This window comes from Lepisma saccharinum, chromosome 29 (assembly GCF_977018435.1).
Source record: "Lepisma saccharinum chromosome 29, izLepSacc3.1, whole genome shotgun sequence".
Classification (NCBI taxonomy): domain Eukaryota; kingdom Metazoa; phylum Arthropoda; class Insecta; order Zygentoma; family Lepismatidae; genus Lepisma; species Lepisma saccharinum.
Window position 1 is genome coordinate 17,190,360 of NC_139257.1, and position 21,279 is coordinate 17,211,638.

Consider the following 21,279-nt stretch of genomic DNA (forward strand, 5'->3'; position numbering starts at 1 on the left):
TAATTTTCTTGGGACGATATTCTCCAAAAGTATTACTTTTGAGTTGAATATTGTACTCGTATTATTTTCATGTTTTCTCATAATTATTGTTAGTACAATTATTGTGCATTTTAACCAGTGCAGTGCCGTAGACTATAAGTTTACGTCTACATACGTTGTCTACACGTAATCTACGCGTAGATTACATTGGGTTGTAGTTTACATAGACTACGTAGACAATCTAAATTGCATTAAAATTAATTTTCAAGGCTTTCGTGAAAGGAGAGTGACATTTTCAACTATATTGGTTCCTAACGAACTGAAAAGAATCCTATTTACAACAAAATTTATCTTCTCTTCCATCATCAACTATGAAAGAAGATAAGTAGTATGCAAAAAATACAACAGATGGCAGTCGTGAGCCAAGAGTGGTCTTTTTCCCATAAAACACTAGAATATTTCCTATATTAGGTTTCTTCCTAGGTGAGAAATTGTTCGAATTTGGAAGAAAGGGTATGTAAAGCTATCCTTACACATCAGCAACTGATACGCAGTATAATTTTCTCTTAATTCCACGGCGCCCTTTGCTAAGTTATCACCTACATAGATTACGTCATCTACGTGTATAAAAGTCTACGTGTAGAATGTAGACTATCGTTGTTTACGCGTAGACGCACATCACTAATTTTAACTCAAATAGAGTTGCTTTTTATTTCCTTATTTTATTTATTTATTTATTACCACTCCTCAATGTGGTAATGAATACAGCATATACCCCCAAGCCAGTGGCGTGTCCGGAAGGGGGTGGTGGGGGTCATAACCCCCTTTTGGCCCATTATTCCTTAAAAAGAACGTCAAAGGTAGGAATATATGGCAAAATGAGGGCTAAGTACTAAAAAAGAAGCGTACGTTACATATCCATTTCGAAAATCATGAGCACGCCACTGTCCCAAACACGAAGTTCAGTTCTCACACACTATTATCCTGCCCCCGCCTTCCGGTACGGCTGATGTATTTCTCCTTCACCAATATAGGATATCCAGTGAATGGGAATGTAAAAACAATACTTTTTTTTTACACTTAAAATAATTATATAAACTTTCACAGAACATGAAATCAAATTTTAGAATACAAGAGACGTCCTGTAAATCCGAGATAATGGTAGTCCTACCCAGGGACATAAATTTAGCAAACTTACCTTGTTCAATACGGTAGTTTCGAAATGCAGTAGACCAAGTACACTCTTGTTTTTTATTTGGGCGAGATAAATTTATCGATATACACAGTAATATCTTGATAGTGCTATCAAAATTCCATTGGCATTTTAACGTGCAGTTAAGGAAACGACTTTCCTTTCATTGTATCAGAAGTTCCTATTGTTTTTGCTTTGTTGTTGAAATGACCATTTTGTCATGACGTAAGCAGGATGTGGACTTTGACTGTGAAACGAACGTTATTGTTCCAGTAGACATATCAATTCGTGTTTGTGAAAGGTAACCGTAGAGGTTTAAAATTTTAATACTAAGAACGTGTGAAGTTACGAATTATGAAAATCAACACTTTGTTACTAAAAACGCGTGGGTGTAGTCTACAGGATACGTCAGGAATGTCAAGAAAAAGTCAAGAAAATGAAGAAATTATGCTTGGGGTCAAGCATGAATTTACATTGTTATATACCTTTACTTGGATTTGATAAAATTGAATATTTGGAAATCTAAAATCGCATTGAGTTGTGGTTAAGAATTGTTCACTTCGTTTCTTAAGATTTACATTCTTGCATGTTTGAATAAGGTAATGTTGCCATTCCCCATCCAGGATGAAGTCAGAAGCATGAATTTTCACTTGCAGTAATAACACTGTTCTACAAAAAAACTTTTTTCATTTTTCTGTAGGAAAAAGTTGTGATTCCTATTGCACATTTTGCGCTGATTTAAAATCTGTATTTAGATTTTCTCTACCAGGGATAGTTTACGAGTAATCGTGATTTTAATTTTATCTAAAATTCTTGAAATTTTAAGGCGAATACTGAGTGAACTCGTGGAATAATTTAATCATCCTTTCTCGAAACATGGTATATTATGTTTAAAAGTGATAAATGTGATATGTGACACAATATTCGCACACAGAATTGTTATATAATACTTTTTTTTAAAATTTATATTGCATATAACATTATATCTATGCTCTTTTTCCTTTGTTAGTTAGACATGCTTCAAACTCTGGATTTGCTGAAGTTCCCTAATTTGAGGTTCCACAAAGTACCTTTCTTTCGCTTTGCTAGTGAAAGACGAGGCATTTTGTTTGAAAGACACTTAAATCTTCTTCCAGTTGTGTCCATACCCTTTGCAAATTGTTTCGTAAGGCTTGGCTTGGTGTGAAGAGGGGGAAGAGGAACATCACACGCTGTATATTTTTCCTCCCACTTGTCAATTTCGTTGAGCCCAATTCTTTTTTGTATAGTGGTTCTTCTGTCACGGGTATACCACTTGCAGAGGAAGCAGGTATACTTTGTGTAGCCAGGCTGCATCCCAATATCATTGCAACTATCTTGAAGTCGCCAATTATCTTCCACTTATGCTCATTATATTCCATGGATTTCTTCTAATATCCCTGGACCTAAAGGAAATCGGTAAGGATGGAAAATATTGGATAGATCTTGCCTAGGATAGGGACCGATGGAAGGCTTGTGTTGCTGCAGATGTAGCTTAACACAAAAGCTGCAAACACAATGCTTAGTATTTTGACAATAACTTGCAGGTACATCATGTAGCTTAGTAACAGGACTGCCAACATCTGAAACAGAAGCAGATGTTGCCAACTGCTCATCTGACAATTCCCTGCATTTATCACGAATGGTGAATCTGAGTAAAATGAGACTCTTTATTTCCTTATAAATAAAAAACTGTCCCTGATAGCGAAATTCTGATTACGGATTTGAATTTCGCGTACCAAATTCCTTCAGAAAAACTTATTTTCACATAAGAAATAAAACCCTTGTAGTACAGTGTAATTAAAGCAAGTTTATATCTCTTGTAAAAGTACAGCTTAAGTTCTCATCTTAACCGGCCTTGTGTTAGGAGTTTTTCATTGAATAAAAATACATATATATATTCTTAATTTCCAACTATAACTAAGTAGGGGACGATTAAATAAATGTTAAGACAAAGGGGGAAAAATGGTCAAGATAAAGGAAAGGAAGGTCAAGAAAAAGTGAAGAATTTTGGATTTGTGATTTTCGTAGACACCCTGCGTATGCGAATTCAAGTATGTTTAAAACGGAAATTCTCTAAAGAATTTATCAGATTGTTTAAGTTTTATAAGGTAAAAGTAACTTGGGGAAAATGCAACAATATTTTTTGCTAATTTACGAATATAAACTGAATGAATTATTACGGGTTTTCATATTTTTATATACATGAATTTTCCATGTCCCTATACAGTCCACGCGATGAAAGAACAGATTTTTTTGGAAGGGTGCGAAGTCACTTTGTTCCGTTACTCTCTGTCATAAACCACTCTTCAGCCAATCCCCTTGCAGTTGGGCCAAGGCATTCCCTCTAAAGTAAACCGTTGCGTCTGTTAAGCTTGGCAATGCAGTAGAAAGAGAACAAAAACAAATCGTTTTCATAGTAAAGAACCTTCTTTATTTGGCTCATACGGTAACACACCTCTTTCTACCCATCCACAAAATTGACAAATGTTGACTGACAGTTGGAACTCCTGTCGCTCGTAGAATAGTAATCATCAAGTCACGCGCATTACACTAGACAATCAATAAAGAACTGAGCAACATTTCGCTTACCTTATAGTTTGGATGTCAGACGGCGAAACAGTGACGTTGTATCATGCTCTCAACAGCCATGGTTTGAACGTTTCGTACACCGTCACACTAACACTAGGAAGTGCCACCACCTTCGCTTTCAATATACCCAGAAGATAATCTTATCATAATTTCATCGAAAGTGTGACCTTTGTCTATGACGTATGATATTGTGACAATTTTATGATAAGTTTCACAACTTTCAGACTTAGGTGAGATGTATCAAGCCGGTGTATTAACAAATCCCTTCTGTTAAACTGTACAGTAGGACATAAGTATTATCAAGCAAATGGTCCATCGCCATTTTTATTTTCTTTATTTTATGAAAAGAGAGTTTCAAGAATTGCAAACAAAACACTACACAACCTTCTGACAACCTCTGCACAAGAATACTTAAAAATATATTCCTTAAAAACACTTAAGATGCAAGGGAAAAAATAATTAAAATGGTCATGGACAATTTGCCGAGCAATATTTAAGCATCCTACTGTACTGAACATTTATTGAAGGATGAAAACAAAGAAATCTATGTTTTCAAGAACACATTATTTATTTACAAATACTATAACATGCCTACAAATGTATAAATACAGAGTTGATAGTTTTTACCGCAATAAATAGATTGCTAAATATCTCGTCTAGATCACCAACATGAAATTTCTAATTGTCATCGTAGACAATTTGCAGTTTCTTTCAGTCAACCACAAACGACCTGAACCAGACCAAATAATAAATGTCTTCATTGTTGATTGTGAGCGTCTTGCTTTACGCATAGAGATGGTCTAAATATAGCGAGCGGTCTTTCATATTAGAAATTAAAATTTGAAATTGGCTTGAAATCCGGTGTACAGTGGGATCCATGAGTATTACCGTGCAAATTGTCCATGACTATTTTCATTAATTTTTCTCTTACATCCTATGTTCTTTAAGCGATGGATTTTTTGTATGCTGGTGCAGAAATTGTTAACTGCTTGTTTCGAGTTTTCTCTTAATTCTTGAAGCTCTTTTTGGGTCAAATAAAGTGCACGAACATGGTGATGGACACGGTAATACTCATGGATCCCACTGTACTACAAGGGAATCCTACAGAATAGTACGGCCTATCCACGTTAGGGCCTTACTGGCTAATATGAAGAGATGTCAGTAAATAAGTCGCAAACTGATGTATGATAGCTAAAAATAATAATGAATAGTTTCTAAAGGTGTCATTAGGTGGCAGCACAATCCAGCTTGATGATATTCAGATAGCAGTCGCTAGATCAGAGGTGCAACCACGAATTTGTGTCTGGGGGGACAAGTATCAGGATAAACGCACCAGTAGTAGTAATAATAATAATAAAAACGATGTTATTATTATTATTGGTAAGTTATTATAATAATAACAATGATATTATTATTACTATCTATATATTTTCAAAACTTTCAATTTCATATTAATAATGGAAAACAAGCACCCAAACTGTATTTTTGAAAGAGACAGAAAATGCATCATAAATGCATTCCGAAAATAATTATTTTATTTTTTTACATATAACATGTATAACTTTAATGTACAACATATATTTTACACATATGCAACATGGAGCGACTTAAAATAAGATAATACATATGCAACATGCTAACACTAAATTGTGTACGTATTCAAAGTTTCTTTAATCGCGTACAATATATGTTATTTAAATAAATTACATAATCCACCTCATAATAAACCAACAGCAAAAATTGTATAAATTATCTCTCAAATGTGGTACGCTCCCTTTCTTCAAAAGAATTGTTCATCCATTTAACAGAATACCAATTCTTCTTTGTGGTAATTTACAATACATTACAGAAAAATACCATAAATTGCGAGCGAAGCGAGCAAGAAAATTTTTAGATTCATTGTTTTGCAAACTTAAAACAATATTGATTTAATGAAACGCAATTTCAATGAACGACAAGGCATTCTCTCTTTTACATTTTTCATTTAGATCGTTCGGCACCCAGGGCCGACTTCCCCCATTTCGCGGATGCGACTGTGACTTGGACAGCAGCCCAAAGAATTTTATGCAGCAGGTTTCGTCGTATGTAATGTTGGTGGAGATTATGTTGAAAAATGAAAACGGTTTACAAGTCAGTATCGCAGTATTTTTTAAATAAACGTTTGTGACTTACGTACTTACTGACTTACCCTTGTATTTTGAGGAATGGTGAATGAATGATAACTACCGGTCTGTTACTAGATGCCTGTGGTCAAAGAGAATTGCTTATCGCTTTCTCGCTCGAACTTTTTATTTTACCTTCAACGTGTTTGTACAAAAGGAACAGTGATCCTTACGTTGAATCCTGCAACCAGTGTTGCCAGAAATGAATGAACGATGACAAACTAAATGTACATGTTTTTGAGGAGAGGTTTCATAAATACTGCTATAAATGAATGTGAACTAAAAAAATGCTTCATAATGCTTGTGTTGCTATATCTGCTTTCTTCACAATGTATGTCTCTGGCTCTTTGATGTTCTGTAAAAGAAAATGAATGAAAACTCACATTATCTAGCAAATGAGATCGCTTGATACTATACAAGATATAGTAGGTGTGAAGATAATAGTTTCGCTAAAACTTAAATGCGCTCGATGATGTCAAAATTTAATAATATTCCAGCTTATGTAAACGCTATTTTCTGTGCATGTCTCAATGTTGCTACAGACTTACATGGTTATATGAAGGAAATAAAATGTGAAATACATATTTCTCAATTCTCAGACAACGTAACATGTTAAATAGTATATCCTAAGATTCGAAAAGACCATACACTACTTCCGGTCTGGATGACGTCAATTTGAATATGCTCAATTCCCGTTATGAAATAATGAACGAAACCACATGTTAACGTCATGGAAAAAGCTACATTTAGGGTCTTCAGAAATTTTACACATCGCGTTATGAAACATTAGTCGGAGATTTTTCTCTTCCATAGTACAAAAAATTGATAGAAGTGAAATTGTATTATGTTCTATGACTCTTTTCGGAAGGAATAAATTTATGAAGATGACAATATAGAATCAGAATAGAGTTCACACAGAAGAATGACGTTCCTAGATTGATAATTGAAATCTTTCACAGTTCACAGTGGACAACTTTCGATTCTTGTAATAGAAGACATAAAATTGATACTTAATTAGTGCAGTTGTTAGACTTCAATAATATAATGAAAAATTATATAATAATAACCTACCGACAAAATTCAGTGTATAACTGTTTTGGAATTCAGTTAAATTTTAAATTTCATCAACTGTAATCTTCATCGCCAATTTACAAATAAATATCTGATAAATGGATCGTATGATCTCCGAAACGTAACATTATAAGGAACGGGTTTATATGATTATAAAAACTCTATTCAGGAAACCTACAATACGAAAACGTAGTGCATTTATGAATATTTCTGGTTAGCCTTTCTGAACATAAAGTGGACTTACATTATGCTATCGTAATTCATTTTTCTTTACTTTCCAGTGAATTTTGACCTGTTTGAATACGTTTTCATACCAATTTAACATTTTCTTATGATAATTTCATCCTATAAGTCAGTGAATAGTGCATCATGTACTAGATTTGCTCGATATTGAAGTAGATAGTAAATATGCCTTTGACGCCAACTCTGATTTCTTGACCAAACGACCACAAAAAGTTGAAAAACTCACTTTCTCTCCCCGTTCCGCGCCTCATTTATTACGCTGACGACGTTTCACGGGCGCAAAAAGGCAGTGATGAGTGAAAGATGAGCTCTCATCCCCTCATCCTCTCATCTTTCTCATTCTCTTTTTATTCTCTCATCTTCCTCTCATCCTCCTCTCATCCTCCCATCTTTCTCTTATTCTCTCATTTTTTTATTTTCTTATTTTCTTATTTTTTGAAAGATGAGTGCATCTTATCGTAATTTTCCAAGTCTGGGACCAAATGTTTATATATCATGACCTACGTAAACCTCTTTTCTCATTCTCTCATTCTCTCATTCTCTTATTTTTTGAAGGGTGAGTGCACTTTATCGTAATTTTCCAAGTTTGGGACCAAATGTTTATATATCGTGATCTTCGTAAACCTCTCTTCTCATCTTCTTATTCTCTCATTCTCTCATTCTCTCATTCTCTCATTCTCTCTACCTTTAGAATATTGTCGTCAACATTAGAGATGAAGTTGGAGTGCTGGAATCAACGGGGCCAAATGTTTATATATAGTGACCTTCGTAAACCTCTCTCTCGGGGGAACGATGTGGCATATACACACGCGCGCGCTCTCATCTTCTCATCCTCTTATTCTCTCATTCTCTTATTTTTGAAAGATGAGTGTATTTTATCGTAATTTTCCAAGTCCGGGACCAAATGTTTATATATTGCGACCTACGTAAACCTCTCCTCTCATCTTCTCATCTTCTCATTTTTGAAAAATGAGTGCACCTTATCGTAATTTTCCAAGTCCGGAGCCAAATGTTTATATATATCGTGACCTTCGTAAACCTCTCCTCTCACCCTCTTATTTTTTGAAAGATGAGTGTACCTTATCGTAATTTTCTAAGTCCGGAGCCAAATGTTTATATATATCGTGATCTTCGTAAACCTCTCTCTCGGGGAGGGAACGATGTGCCACACACATACGTGCGCGCGCTTATGTATTGTAACACAAACAAACAAACAAATAATAATTGTTGTTTTTTAGGATGCCTGGCCCCTATAACCTCGCCAGGGTGGGTGGTGCCCAACCAAAAATGTAAAAGTTTTCTAATGGCTGCGGTTATAGATTACCGCACCTCTGTAGAGTTTCACGTGTTTTTTTTTTTCCCCCAAACTTCCATGAAACCCTACAGAGGACCTCCGTAATGCATGCAACGTGTACTAACGACTCTAGTGTTATTTGATGTTGTGATATTTTTTGGATATAGAGTTTTATTGTGAGATATAGATAAAAATAATTATGTTTATTATAATATTTTCTTGATGAAGATGGAGAATGTATGTGTGTGTTACAAATAAAGTTGCATGCTTATTTTCTAGTGTGTGTGTATATGTTTTTGATGTTTCGACAGCATCTGAAACGATAAAAAAGAAATTTTATTGTTAATTTTCACGTGTAAAAACAACAACAAATTTTTTTGTGCAAATTTTCTGATTGTCTCGTGCTATAGTGCAAAAAGATATTGTAGCTGATAGCTAATGAAATTGAGATTTGTAACTGATCTGAACTAGTGAAATTCGTATTGTGCCATTGTAACTGATTGTGCTAGTGCAGAAAATTTCTTATTATGCAAGAAAAGATGTTAAAAACTTGTTAAAACTGCTCTGTGACCCTCTCGTTCTTCACGTCGTAGGCGAAGGACTTCTCTGCAATCAGGATGACACTGCATAGGGTATCCTCGGGCAAGGCATCGTGGAACTCGCAGACGACCTTGATGTTGGTTCGATCGTTGACCACCACCTTCTTCCTCTTAGATGTGTTGATGACGGTCATGGGTCTCCGTGCTTTAAACTCGCTGGGCGTGTAGTACATGTCCACGCTTCCCTCGGTCACGCGTTTGTAAGCCGAAAACGCTTCGTAAAGTTTGAGGTAATCGTTTTTGGTCACGTCAAGATTGTAATTCTCGCGCGGGAACACTTCATTGCGTCCATTCTTGAGATAAACATTCTTGATCTTGCAGTCGTCGAATTTGCTGGAATCTTTTTCCTGATTTTTGTCTCTTCCGGTCTGAAAGAGCACTACGACGAAATCTGGCATGTCGAACTGTATGTTGTTGAACTGCGTCGTCACGTCGAATTCCATGTGACTTCCGGACGCCATCTTTTGCACGCACTGGTAACCGTGAAAGTGAATCGGCACCTGGGGACTTTTCAAGATCTCCGCTTTGTACTTGAGGGCGTAGTTTGTTTCGTATTCCACCACCGGCATTCTCAATTCCATGCTTCGGATGACGCATTTCGCTGCTTCGGGTAAAGTGTTGGCTATCGGCGTGGTGCCGTCCGGGCCCAAAGTAGCGTATCGCATCAGTGCGTCGTTGTCGTTGGCTGCTCTTCGAAACGTTACTCTCAGTCCTCCCTTCCACATGATCTCCTTGTAATCGGAGAAGAATCCCTGAAGCAGACGCATGGGAAAGAGCACTGTGTGACTTCTCGTCGATATTTTGGTCCCCGCTTCGAATCCTCCCGCCTGATAGTATGCTGCATCCGTTTTGGATAATTTCAAAGTTCCCACTGCCGTCGACGTGATGCCTGGATAATCTATTCTGTCGATGACGGTGTTGTGTTTCCTCACCTCCACCTGCGAGAACAGGTGAGGCACGAAGTTGTCTACGAGTATCAAGTTTGCTGCTGCGGGAAACGTGTCTCCGCTTTCTTTCTTCACCACGTCGAATTGAAGGTAGAGGTCCGCTCTGTGAGGATGAATGAACCCGTCGCCTACGTCAACGTCGTATTCGACCTCCCTGTTCGCCTCGTTCAGATTGGCGAACGTGCGACGGTTGGGAGGGAAAGATTGCAATTCGTAACTTTCGATTTGCTCCATTTTACATGTATGGTTATTTATTATACGTTGATCTCCACGATGGCAGTAGTTGTTGCACCTGCGAAATCCACCACGTCTCCTTTCTCGTTCGTCACCACCAACTCTATGTCGTCTATGCGGTTGCGACATACTGGAAAATAGATCGGCGAAGAGGGCGTGTAGATGATCGGTTCCATGAATTCGGAACTTGGTTTGAAAGTGGCTATGATTCCCGTCTGCTTGTGACTTCCTAACAATCCGTCCGAGGATTTCGTGATCATACCTTCTGCCACGTTGCAGTGTACGTTCAGAGTCTCTATGGCCAAAAATTTAGGAATGTTTGTTGCCACGTGCTTGATGCCAGCTTCGAGTTTTGTGTTGTTCTCGAAACCTAAAAGTTCTCCTATGGTGCCCAGGTCCACGGTCTCCGTCGCCGACAGGATTTCCACTCTGTGCGTGACCGAATTTTGAGAAAGGTACGTGCCTTTGGGTAATTGAGCTTGCAAAGTGGAAAGATTGTATTGTCCTGGCGTGACGACGATGTGTTCGCTTCCGACGCTAATTTTGTTGTTGTGCTGCGTGACGTTAGGTATGAGGTACATGCTGTAGAATGCACGCAGAGCCACGGATTTAGGATAGACGATGTCGTCGTGCAGCGTGAGTTTCAAGATTGAAGATTCGCTCGTGAGATGGAACACGCCCATCCTAGTGATGCTGTTTGAGGTTCCACAATGCTTTCTGGAAATCCTCGATCGTAGGGTTATTTATTTTAGAGAGAAACGCGAGCACGGAGAGGCAGAGATGACCGCAGTTCACGTCTCCGAAATCTTGAATGCGTTCGTCGTTGTAGTATATGGAGGTTTTGCTTGTTTTCAGATAATGAACTAAATTTGTAGGTGGAACACCTCCGAAAGAATCGAAAACGAATGCTTTATCATTATCGTTTTTGTGGTAACATATCCAATGCGTGCCTGGATTTTCTTGACCGTCCAAGTTGACTACTCCACATTCTCTTTTTTTCACGCTTGAAGGTAACGAGTCGGACATAAAAACTCCTCTGAAGTGTTTGATTTGTAACGGTTCGATCAGAGATTCAATGTCTCGGTTGGTGAGTGCTTCTGTTTCTTTTTTTTATATTTCTTCAAAGCATCGAGGTTGCTTTTTTGTTTTTTGGTTATACCTTTCCCCTTCTTCTCCATGGCCAGGTTGTGACGTTTCTGTTCTTCCAATTCCGCCTTGTTCTTCTTCGAGTCGATGACGGTTTTCGCAATGGCGGCACTTCCGCCGGCCAAACTTCCAACGGCCCCCAATGCTGCCAGGATGGCCGGGATGCTGAATATGAAACCTCCAATCTTTTGCTGTTTCCGCGAACGCTGCAACCTTTTCAATTGAGGTGTACTGAGCAGCAATTTCATTCCATGTCCTTTCGACAAGCAAGAACGTTTCTTCTCGCGTTGTTTCTTGGTGAGTAACCCATCGAGGGTACCTAGATTTTTTAGATTCGAATATGGTATCTGGTACACGACACCCTTGGGCTTCATGTTGATGCTCTATGTGTTATTTTCGCGGTATGTTATTTATATATATTCTGAGATTTTTTTCTTGTGTAGTTTTTTTACGGTATGTTATTTATATATAAATATTCTAAGATTTTTTTTCACGGCCCCGCAGTCGCTACACAAATTCTATTACGTGCTTTGTTTTCTTGCCAAAAAGTTCCTTTGTCCCCTTGTACACGATTCGAGTTTTGTTCTCGATTAAAATAGATAGCTTCTCGTCCGATAACATATTAACATATCGATCTGGTAAAAATAAACTGTATTGTGCGTTGAGCAACAGGCATACCTTGGGGCCATACTGGGTAGAAACGATTGAACCGGAAGTTATCGTGTAAGATTTGTCGACTTCCAATTCCCGAATTTTTACATACTCGACTGACAAATTTAGCATTTGTTTTAATGCTTGGAGATCACTCATTTTTTCAGTTGTCATATCGAAGAAGAGAAAAATTTCAGTGTGTGTGTTAGAGAAATTTAATTGTTTTTCACGATGAGTGTTATTTATATATACCGAAGATTATTTTTTTCACGATGTGTGTTATTTATATATCAAGTTTTTTTGACACGTATATATATTATTATTTTTTTAACAGAGGAAGAAAGTTCGTGCTTCGGAAAACGCGAGGATGTGCGTAGTGATATCTTCCGTCTCCTGCATAGACTTGTACCAATCATCAGTATACCGTCTTCTTCCCTGCCTTGCCTCGTACAGTTCGTCCGACCTATCGTTCAATTTCTCCCCCGCGGCCGAAAGCAGAATGTTGAGATCACCGCACCTCAGGCCGCTGATCTCCCGAAGATGGTTCTTGAGAACCATTTCACAAGGGATGCGAAATTCCGGCGTTGTTCTTGCTATGATTAGAAGTTTATTAACATCTCCGTTTACTATCTTTTTGAATATTTTAGATAGTAGCTCGGGTGGCAAATCAGTTATACGAGACATGTTGTTATTATTATTATTTTTTACTCTATGTTATTTATATACCCCACCCCAATTTTTGTTTCGTGTTCATGGCGATAGTGGTACCCAGTGCGGCGACCCGTTCACCCAGCGATGCGTCTCTGCTGACGAATCTTTCGAAAGCTGCGTGCTCTAACTTTCTGTTTGCTTCGTGACGTGCATCCAGATCCGTCTGCGTGGTGTTGTAAGCGATGTCGTGATCTTTGCATGCCGCGTCCAACGGATTCACACCCTTGTCTCCTCTCTCCAATCTTTTCTCGAGTTTGGTACCCGGTCCGCAGTACTGGTAGCCAGGTAAATGCATCTCGAAAGGTAACTTGTTGATGATGTCGTTCACAAGCCCCTTTCCTTCAGCCACGTTCCAAAATTTAGGAGGCAGCGTGTTGATGATTTTGATCAGGTAACCTATGCCCTTGTCATCGTTCACGATGAAGTTGGAAAGTTTCGTGCTGATCATGTCCACGATGCCAACCTTCTCGTTGTAGAAATTACGGTTGCCTGCATTCTCTTCGCCGGCTATCACCAACAATCGGTCCACGAGCTTCCTCACGTCGTCCACCCAAACGAATTCTTTGGGTAACGTGTTGTAGCGTTTGACCCCGCTGCCTGTTTTGACCTGGTTCCAAATCGGTTTGATGAGATTCCTGTACTTCTCGCCGCTGCTCGATTTCACCCTATTCTGCGAGGCGTCGTTGTTCTGGTACAAGGCATCCGTCATGATCAGAATTTCCTTGTAACTTTGGTAATCTTCGTCGGTGTAATCTTTCGGCTGCTTTTTGGCGACGAGTTCCCACAGTCCCACCGTACCCGGATACCTGTTCCAACTATCCTTGTCGCCTAAATTGACTTTAATGTCGTTGCCCTCGAAGGTCACCTTCGATTTCCCAATCTTCCACACCACACCGCCGCCTTCGTTGGTTTCCATGCTGGGATACAATCCGAACACTTCATCCTTGTCGAACTTCCCCGTGCTCAGGTAGTCTCGTGCCAAAGGTCCCAACTCGATTTTATCCGAAGACGACGTGCTACCAATGGCTCGACGTCGTACCGGTGCATCCTTCAGTTCGAACGGTGTCGAAGGAATGCTCGAAATGGGCGTGGGTACAGCATAACTTTTAGCTGCGAGCGGTACGAGTTCATTAATCAAATTTTTATTTTGTTCCGTGACACTTTTAATTTCTTTACCTAGACCGCTGATGGCATCGATCACAGGTTGATCCTGACGTTTCTTCTCTTCGTAGAATCCGCGATTCTCGGATTTCCAACCTTTGAAGCGTTTCGCGAGGTAATCGCGAAGCTTGAGATTTTCGTCTTCAATTTTTCGTTTCCTCATGACGTTATTTATATACGTCGTTTCTCACAACGTTGCAACGTTTAGAAAGTCGTTGATTTTGTTTCTGTATTTTCCGTCGTTGGGTTTTCTCGTCATGTCGATCGTCACGAATCCGAAATCGTCAGCGTTCCAGCAAGAAGAGCAGCCTTCCGAAAATTGATTGTAGTTCATGTCCCCGCCTACGTAGTCATCGTACGCGTGCTTGAGGTTGGTGTGATCTTGACGAAACAAACATATGAAATTAGCATTGTCGCGTACTAACTGTTTTGGAATTTTGGAAAACGTTTGAGCTAGGTAGAAGCAATCCATTCCTTTGTGACGACCTTGCGTGAAAAAGTTGCGAATTTCATTTTGATTTTCCAGGATGGCGTCGTCGAACACAACGACTGAATTTTCACGACAATCGTCAAGTGGTTTTATTTCCGAGGCGAACGTTGCAATGTCCAGACCATCGTACAGTTTCATCAGTTGCTGGTATTTGGATTGCTCCAAACTTTTCGAGAACACGTACAGGTGCCTGTTCTTCCAATCTAACCAATTCGGTGCGAGGAGAAAATTGTCCACGAGCAGTGTCGTTTTCCCACACCCTGAAGGACCTACGATCAGACAGCGGATGCTGTCGGGAAGCAATTCGCCGTTCTTTTTTTTTCTCGTTTGACTTTCCGAATTAGGTAAACGTTTCGCAACATTCCACGTACTCATAGAATCACTTCGTTTGAATCGATCCAACTTGTTTCCGGAAGTCCCAGCCATTTCACCAAAAATTTGTTGGCTCTCTTGCGCAAAACTTTTTCAATAAGGTACGTGTCGGGGTATTTAGTTTTAGAGAGTTCCTCTTCATAGAAGCGCCCCAATAAAATTTCACCGCCACTGTCTTTTATTATATACGTGTGACGGTTCCCGGGTAGAACTCGAACCACGGTAAAAAGTTCGGTGCTCCAGTTTCGTGTGAAACCCCTGTCGAACGTTCGCTTCAATTTACTAACCCTCACCTGTTCTCCAATTTTGTATTTAGCCTTTTTTGTCGTGGGCGTGTACTTTGGACAGTAAACGCTAGAAATTAAACGTTGCTCGTCAGACTTGGTAACGTCAGCTGGCTTCATGCCTATCGTTGCGTGCCGTGTGTGATTATAGTCGTTAACAAGTTCCGGAAGAATAGTGACCCACTTGTAGCTTCCCTGAAGCGTGAAGCGTGACCACATGCGCGATTTCAGAGTGCGATTGAATCTTTCCACGATGCTGGCCTTGACGTCACTGAAGGTCGAGTAATGTTGAACGTTGTGTTTCTGAATAAACTTTTGGAATACGGCATTGTAAAATTCCTTCCCTTTGTCCGTGTGCAGAAACCGTGGTTGTCTGCTGCCGCTTTCGCGAAAAATTGTCTTGAATGCTTCCGTGACGCATGTTCCCGTTTTCGCCTTCAAAGGTAGAGCCCATGCGAATTTCGAAAACGTGTCTATGACGGTGAGGAGGTACTTGTTGCCCTTGTTCAATTTATGTACGTTTTTTAACTTGCCGCTACTCATCTCCACGAGGTCACTTTCCCAGAGGTCGTCGATTCCCTTGGTTACCACAGCCAAACGTTTGTAGTTGCGGCGTGCAGGTTTATGCAATTCTTGGACGATAGCTTGCCTAGACATTTTTATTATTTTTAGAGATTACGTTTGAAGAGAAGCACAAGCGTGATGGGATTCAAAGAGGGTGGTACTTCGCTCGTGTTTTGAACGATCAGCTTATCGCCGGCACTCACGTCGAAAACGGTGAGATCTTCGTCTTCGTGTATTTCATATATGTTGCGCGTTTCGTTCCAACGTGCCAGAGGAATATTTCCTGCTTTCTGGACACCACGATTCGATATCAAAGTCATGGTGGGAACGCTAGCTTTTCTACCGTGAGACCAGTACGAAAATTCGTTTATCTGAATCGTACCATCGAGGAGAAACTTGTAGTACGGATGATAAGGATGCAACATGTACAGTTTGTTACCTTCGATGAACGTGGAGATTCTCTGTTGATTGGGTACGCTGTTGATTTCGATGGCTTGCAGAGAATGCAGTTTAGCGAATTTAGTATCGATGCTAACGAGGTTGCTGTGAAGCTGACCCAGTGTGTTTTGTACGGGCACCAAATGCTCGACTATGGTATCCGTTACGGTAGAAAATGACGGTTTGATTTTCACTTCCACGTTCAACTGCTTGTAGCTTTCGTTGAGTTCTTGCAACTTGGCACCGAAAGAGGCCAGCGTTAATTCCTGCGTTGATTCCAGCACTCCAACTTGATCTCTGATGTTGACCACAATGTTCTGAAGGTTCTCGACTTGATTCAATTTCGAGCTCTTCTCGGTAAGATCGTTCACGATGCTTCGCATCTCTGTAAACTGCGTGTGAAGGTCGGCGACGCTCTGCGAAGTGGGTAGCGTCGACACCAGCGAAGCAAGTTCGTCTCGAATCTGTTCCACGTTCGTCGTTTCCGTTTCCAGTCGTTTCAGCATACGTGATATGTTCCTTTTCAAAGCGTGTAATTCTTTGGAGGTAGGGAGATTGGCCACTTTACTCTCGAGATCGCTCAACGAACTTTTGATGTCACTCGAATCGGATAGTGCCGTCACCGCCGTTTTCAATTTTTCCAAATCTTCGCTCGAAGGCACGCTCGTTCGTAACGATTCCAAGTCACCCTGTATGTTGTCCAGTACGTGATGAAAATGAGTAAGATTGGATTCGACGTTCAAATTTTCCAAATATTGGATCTTCTGCTGAACTGTGCTTAACGTGTCCTGAATACTCGTCAACACACTTGCTTCAGCGTGAATATTTTTAATTTCTTCGTTGATCAACTCCAGAGACGCCTGAAGCGTAGCGATGGTGGTTTGAATGTGTTCGAAATCTTGATAAGCCTCCAGTTGAATTTTTATGTTCGCGACGCTTTTACCGATGACCTGCAGTTCGTCCGACGATGGTAGGTTCGTCATTGTATCTTCCAAAGTCTGCAACTTGGATTTAATTTCTTCCAACGTGCTGGTGAATTCTTCTTGTAATTTGGAAACGACGACATGCAAGCGTTCTGCGTCTATATCGTTCACGACGGTTTGAAGTTCAGAGAAATTCTTTTCTATTGCGGAAGTTCGTTCTTCGATTTCGAGTTTCAATTTTTCTAAATCTTCATTTTTCGATTGAAATTGTTGTAATTTGGCCAAATCATTTTGAAGCGAATCCACGTTCAACTGTATATTTTGAACGCTGTCGTAAGAAGGTACGTCGACATAATTTTTTATCAGCGTTTTCAGTTCGGAATCGATTTTCAGAATAGGGTCGAGACATTGCGTTTGGAGCGTAGCGATTTCCGACTCTAAACTTTTGTTTAAGGTTTCCTGCAAAGCGATCAAATCAGTCCTCAACTTCTTAACTCGAATGTCCAACATGAGAATCTCTTCTGCATGGTCCACACGCTTGGTGTTGCCGAAAATGTCGTTAGGCATTTTTGGTTAACGGTTATTTATAATAGGATAGACGATTCGTAATTCTACGAAGAGAGGAATAAGTTTGTCGTAGTCTCCGAGGAGTTCCACGTAAAGATAATCTCCTGCAGACACATCGTACGTAATGTTAGAAAGTATCTTGTCGTGCTTCATTCGAAAAATGTTCTTGCCGGTAGAAATTTTGATTTCGCCTGTGTTCTCCGGATTCACGGTGATTTGAAGTTTCCCGTCGATCGGAATTTCATAGAAATGTAAATTGTTATTAAAAACATAAAACATCTTGCCCACATCATTATTTATTTCCGTCCATATACTATTAAGATGTACAATTAGTAGACCATTGAGTTTAGATAACACGGAAGGTAAGAGGTTATTAGAATTTGCTGATGGAGTGTCCATCTTGCTTTGTTTGCGAAAACCAAAGAGATTCATTGTCCTTGTTAGTTATTTAACACATTGTGCTTTTTTGCTATTCTTCAAAACATACGGAGGAAAAGAATGAAAGAGGGAGCCCTCGGGCGATGAAAAGTTGCAACCTGTTATTATGTAGTTAAGCCCGCTCCAAACTGAGGCTCATTAAATTCAACTCTTATTTTTCATCGCCCGAGGGCTCCCTCTTTCATTCTTTTCCTCCGTATGCTATTCTTCTTCAAAAACACAACGGACTTCATGCTATGGGGTTACGGTTAACACACGTCACATTTATCGCTTCCATTGCAGTGACCCCACTCTCTCGTGTGGATTTGACAATCGAGAACACGTAATTTGTTGTCTCTTGCATCGAGTGCTACTTTGGTTACACGGGTCGTGTACAAATCATGCAATTTACTTGCAATGCGATAATCGGTGCTGAGTTGCCTTTTACCATGAAAAAGGCATTCCTTGTAGTCTTGCATGCTAAATTTGCTGGTACTTATTTTTCCCACCCCCTTCGCTTTCTTGATCTCTTTTTCTTCTGCAATCTTTACACAGTACATTTTGGCACGAAGCCCCGCAAATTCGCTGATGTACTCCCCGCCAACTTCATCTTTGTATTTTCCAATCGTCATTTTGTTTTCTGCCGAATGTAAGTGATGGCCTGATGGTAAGTTGCTAAAATCAAACAGATGCTTCATCTTAGTCAGATCATGTTCGAGGCTTGGTGTTTGGATTAGAAAAATGAAGCTATCCGTGTCAATGTAACATATTTGGATGTTATCTCCATAAAAAGGTTGAAACTGATCGTAGTACGATTGGTACATGTGCAATTTTGATAGTTCAAGGACAGTGGCACCTATGGCAATCGGCTTGTTGAGCATCACTTGCTTCTTGTTCCTCTCGACGAATACTAGATTCTCGTCGAAAATAGTGAAGTTTTTGAAGTAGGGTGACGCGACGATCTTTTCAAATTTCTTTTCGTCCGTGACCAACGTTGCGTCGATGTAATTACGCACGTTCTCCATCGTCTTGCCGTAGATGGCGTTATTGAACAGTTTGTACAGATCCTTGTCTGCAGGCGATGTCGATTGCGCTCTGCGTCGCGTGTTCTCGGTTATGTAGGGTTCCAGCCACTTGCTCTGTCGGAACTTCAATCCTCTATGAACTTTCTTCAACTGCAAGCCGTGACTTATGTAAAATTGGAGGAGTCGGTAGTGCAGAACGTAATTCCGCTTGTTCTCCATGCTTAGTATGAGTTTTGGCTCCGATCCTCCAGGTGGCTTCTTTTTGGAGGGGGCCAGGGCCAATCCATGATGTTTCTCGTGAAGTGTTTCGGGATAATCGAGATCCACTTCCAAGAAACAACCCCATTCGTTATCTTCGCTCCAGTTGAGAAAATCCTCGCAGGAGAGTTCCTCTTCGGTCATCCACGCGTAGTCGCTGATGGGAAGACACTGGGACATGGAGTGGCCGTACAGGTTGTTGACATCCCAGTAGACAATATAGGTGTTGGGCTTCGATGCATCGTAACCAGGCGTATGAGGATTGTTTGCCTGAGCATGGCGTCGGGGACATTGGACGATGCCACCGCGTATCGCACTCTCCATGAAAGCATACTGTTCCTTCTCTGCGATGAGTCCCAGTTCCACCTTGGTGTATTTCATCATCGATTCCCAAGTCAATCCCGGCGTGGTGAAGAAATACGCAGGATCCAACTTGTATATCGTGATGCATCTCTTACGAAACGATTCGAAAATATCCATCAGAAGTGTCACGTCCAATTTCAGATAGAGATCGTGATAATCGCGAAAAGTTTGGCAATTGAATGCCGTCCATACACTACGAGCGTGTTCGTAGTCCTCTTCGGAACAGACGTCCTCCGTGAGAGAAGAATAAAATACCTCCCGGGGTGGAAGTTCCGTCTCGTCAAATTTGTCGAAATTGTTGACGTACTCGTAAGGGTAGACGCCCTTGCGACGCAACAGATTCAAATTCTCATCTCTCCCCGAAAAACATTTTTGCTTGGTGGCCACAAGATCTTCGTCGCCAAGTTGAGATGCAAGGCTTGCGAGGCTGGAGGACAGGAAATTGTAAGAGTCCAGGATTCGCACTTCCACACTTTTTCCTTCTTCGAGAGGGATCCACACTCTCACTGTAATATACTTCTCGCTCGTTCTCGGAATAATGCTGATTCGAGAAGTTATGTTGTAGAGCTCTTTAACGAAGAGATGCGTGTCGTATTTTTCCGTGTAGTGCAGAAACACGGCAACGAAATGCGACTCCTTAATCTTGAGATTGCACGAATTACAGATGGTGCTCAGAAATAATCCATTCTGGTGGTCATGGTGGACGACCTTGTAATTTTCGGCGGTGAAAGTCTGGTTACACTCCTCGCATCTTGTCGCCGCGTCATGTCCCCGTTGTTGTTCTGTTGTGAGAGCAGGTGGAGAAACGTAAGAGCCTTTCAGGCCGGGTGCAAGTTCTCTCGCGCATTCCGCTATCTTCTCAACAAAATGTTTTGCCGCATCGGGTCCGCAATACAAGATGACATCATTCAATTTTTCTCCGTAGATGGAGAAACTGCAAGGCTCGTGGTGAAAAATTTGGGTCGTGCTTGAGGTAGAGGGATCAGGGTTGCAAGACGTCATGGGAACTTGGAAGCTTTCAAAGTCGGCATAAAGGACAGCGGGATGGTGGAGAAGAGCCTGGTGTTTCTGAAATTTCATCTTGGTTCCGGGTTCCGGCATGACATCTTCGGGTTCTGCATTCACGGAGCCAAAACACTTGTGCTGTTCTTTCATCTTCTTTCCCTCGCGAAAAATTTTTAAGCATCGATCGCAAATTTCGATCTTATCGTGATCCTTGGTGATCTGTCTTCCTACTAATCGTGAGAAATTCCGTATCAAACTGTAACGGCCATCTACAAGCAAGAGTCGAATTACATTATTCTGGCTTCTAGCAGGTCTTAACACACGAATATTGCCGGAATCGTCAACCCCAAACACAGAAATATCGATATCTTCTCCTTTTTCCTCTCTATAGTTTTTTAAAAATTGATTGATCTTATTCAGGGGCACAGGATAGGAAATTCCTCTCATCATATTCTCGTATCTCCCCTCATATCCTCTGTAATTGGACAGGCGTTGGGGTTTATCATTATTTGCTGGGTGTAATGCGGCGATGACAGACCATAGGAAACTCTTCTGATCATTACTTTGTATGTT

The 21,279-nt window shown here is 40.4% G+C and overlaps 1 protein-coding gene across 2 annotated transcripts in view; it reads right to left on the minus strand.

Moving 5' to 3' along the window:
- Positions 1-6,190: 6,190 nt before the first annotated feature.
- The window catches only part of LOC145981230 (sodium-coupled monocarboxylate transporter 1-like), a 99,248-nt gene continuing 84,159 nt past the window's right edge, over positions 6,191-21,279 (minus strand). For both annotated transcript variants that reach the window (XM_083114376.1, XM_083114375.1), the window contains one exon: positions 6,191-6,298. In XM_083114376.1, coding sequence (XP_082970502.1) covers positions 6,236-6,298 — 63 coding nt within the window. In that variant the 3' untranslated portion in view covers positions 6,191-6,235. The remainder of the gene's footprint in view (positions 6,299-21,279) is intronic.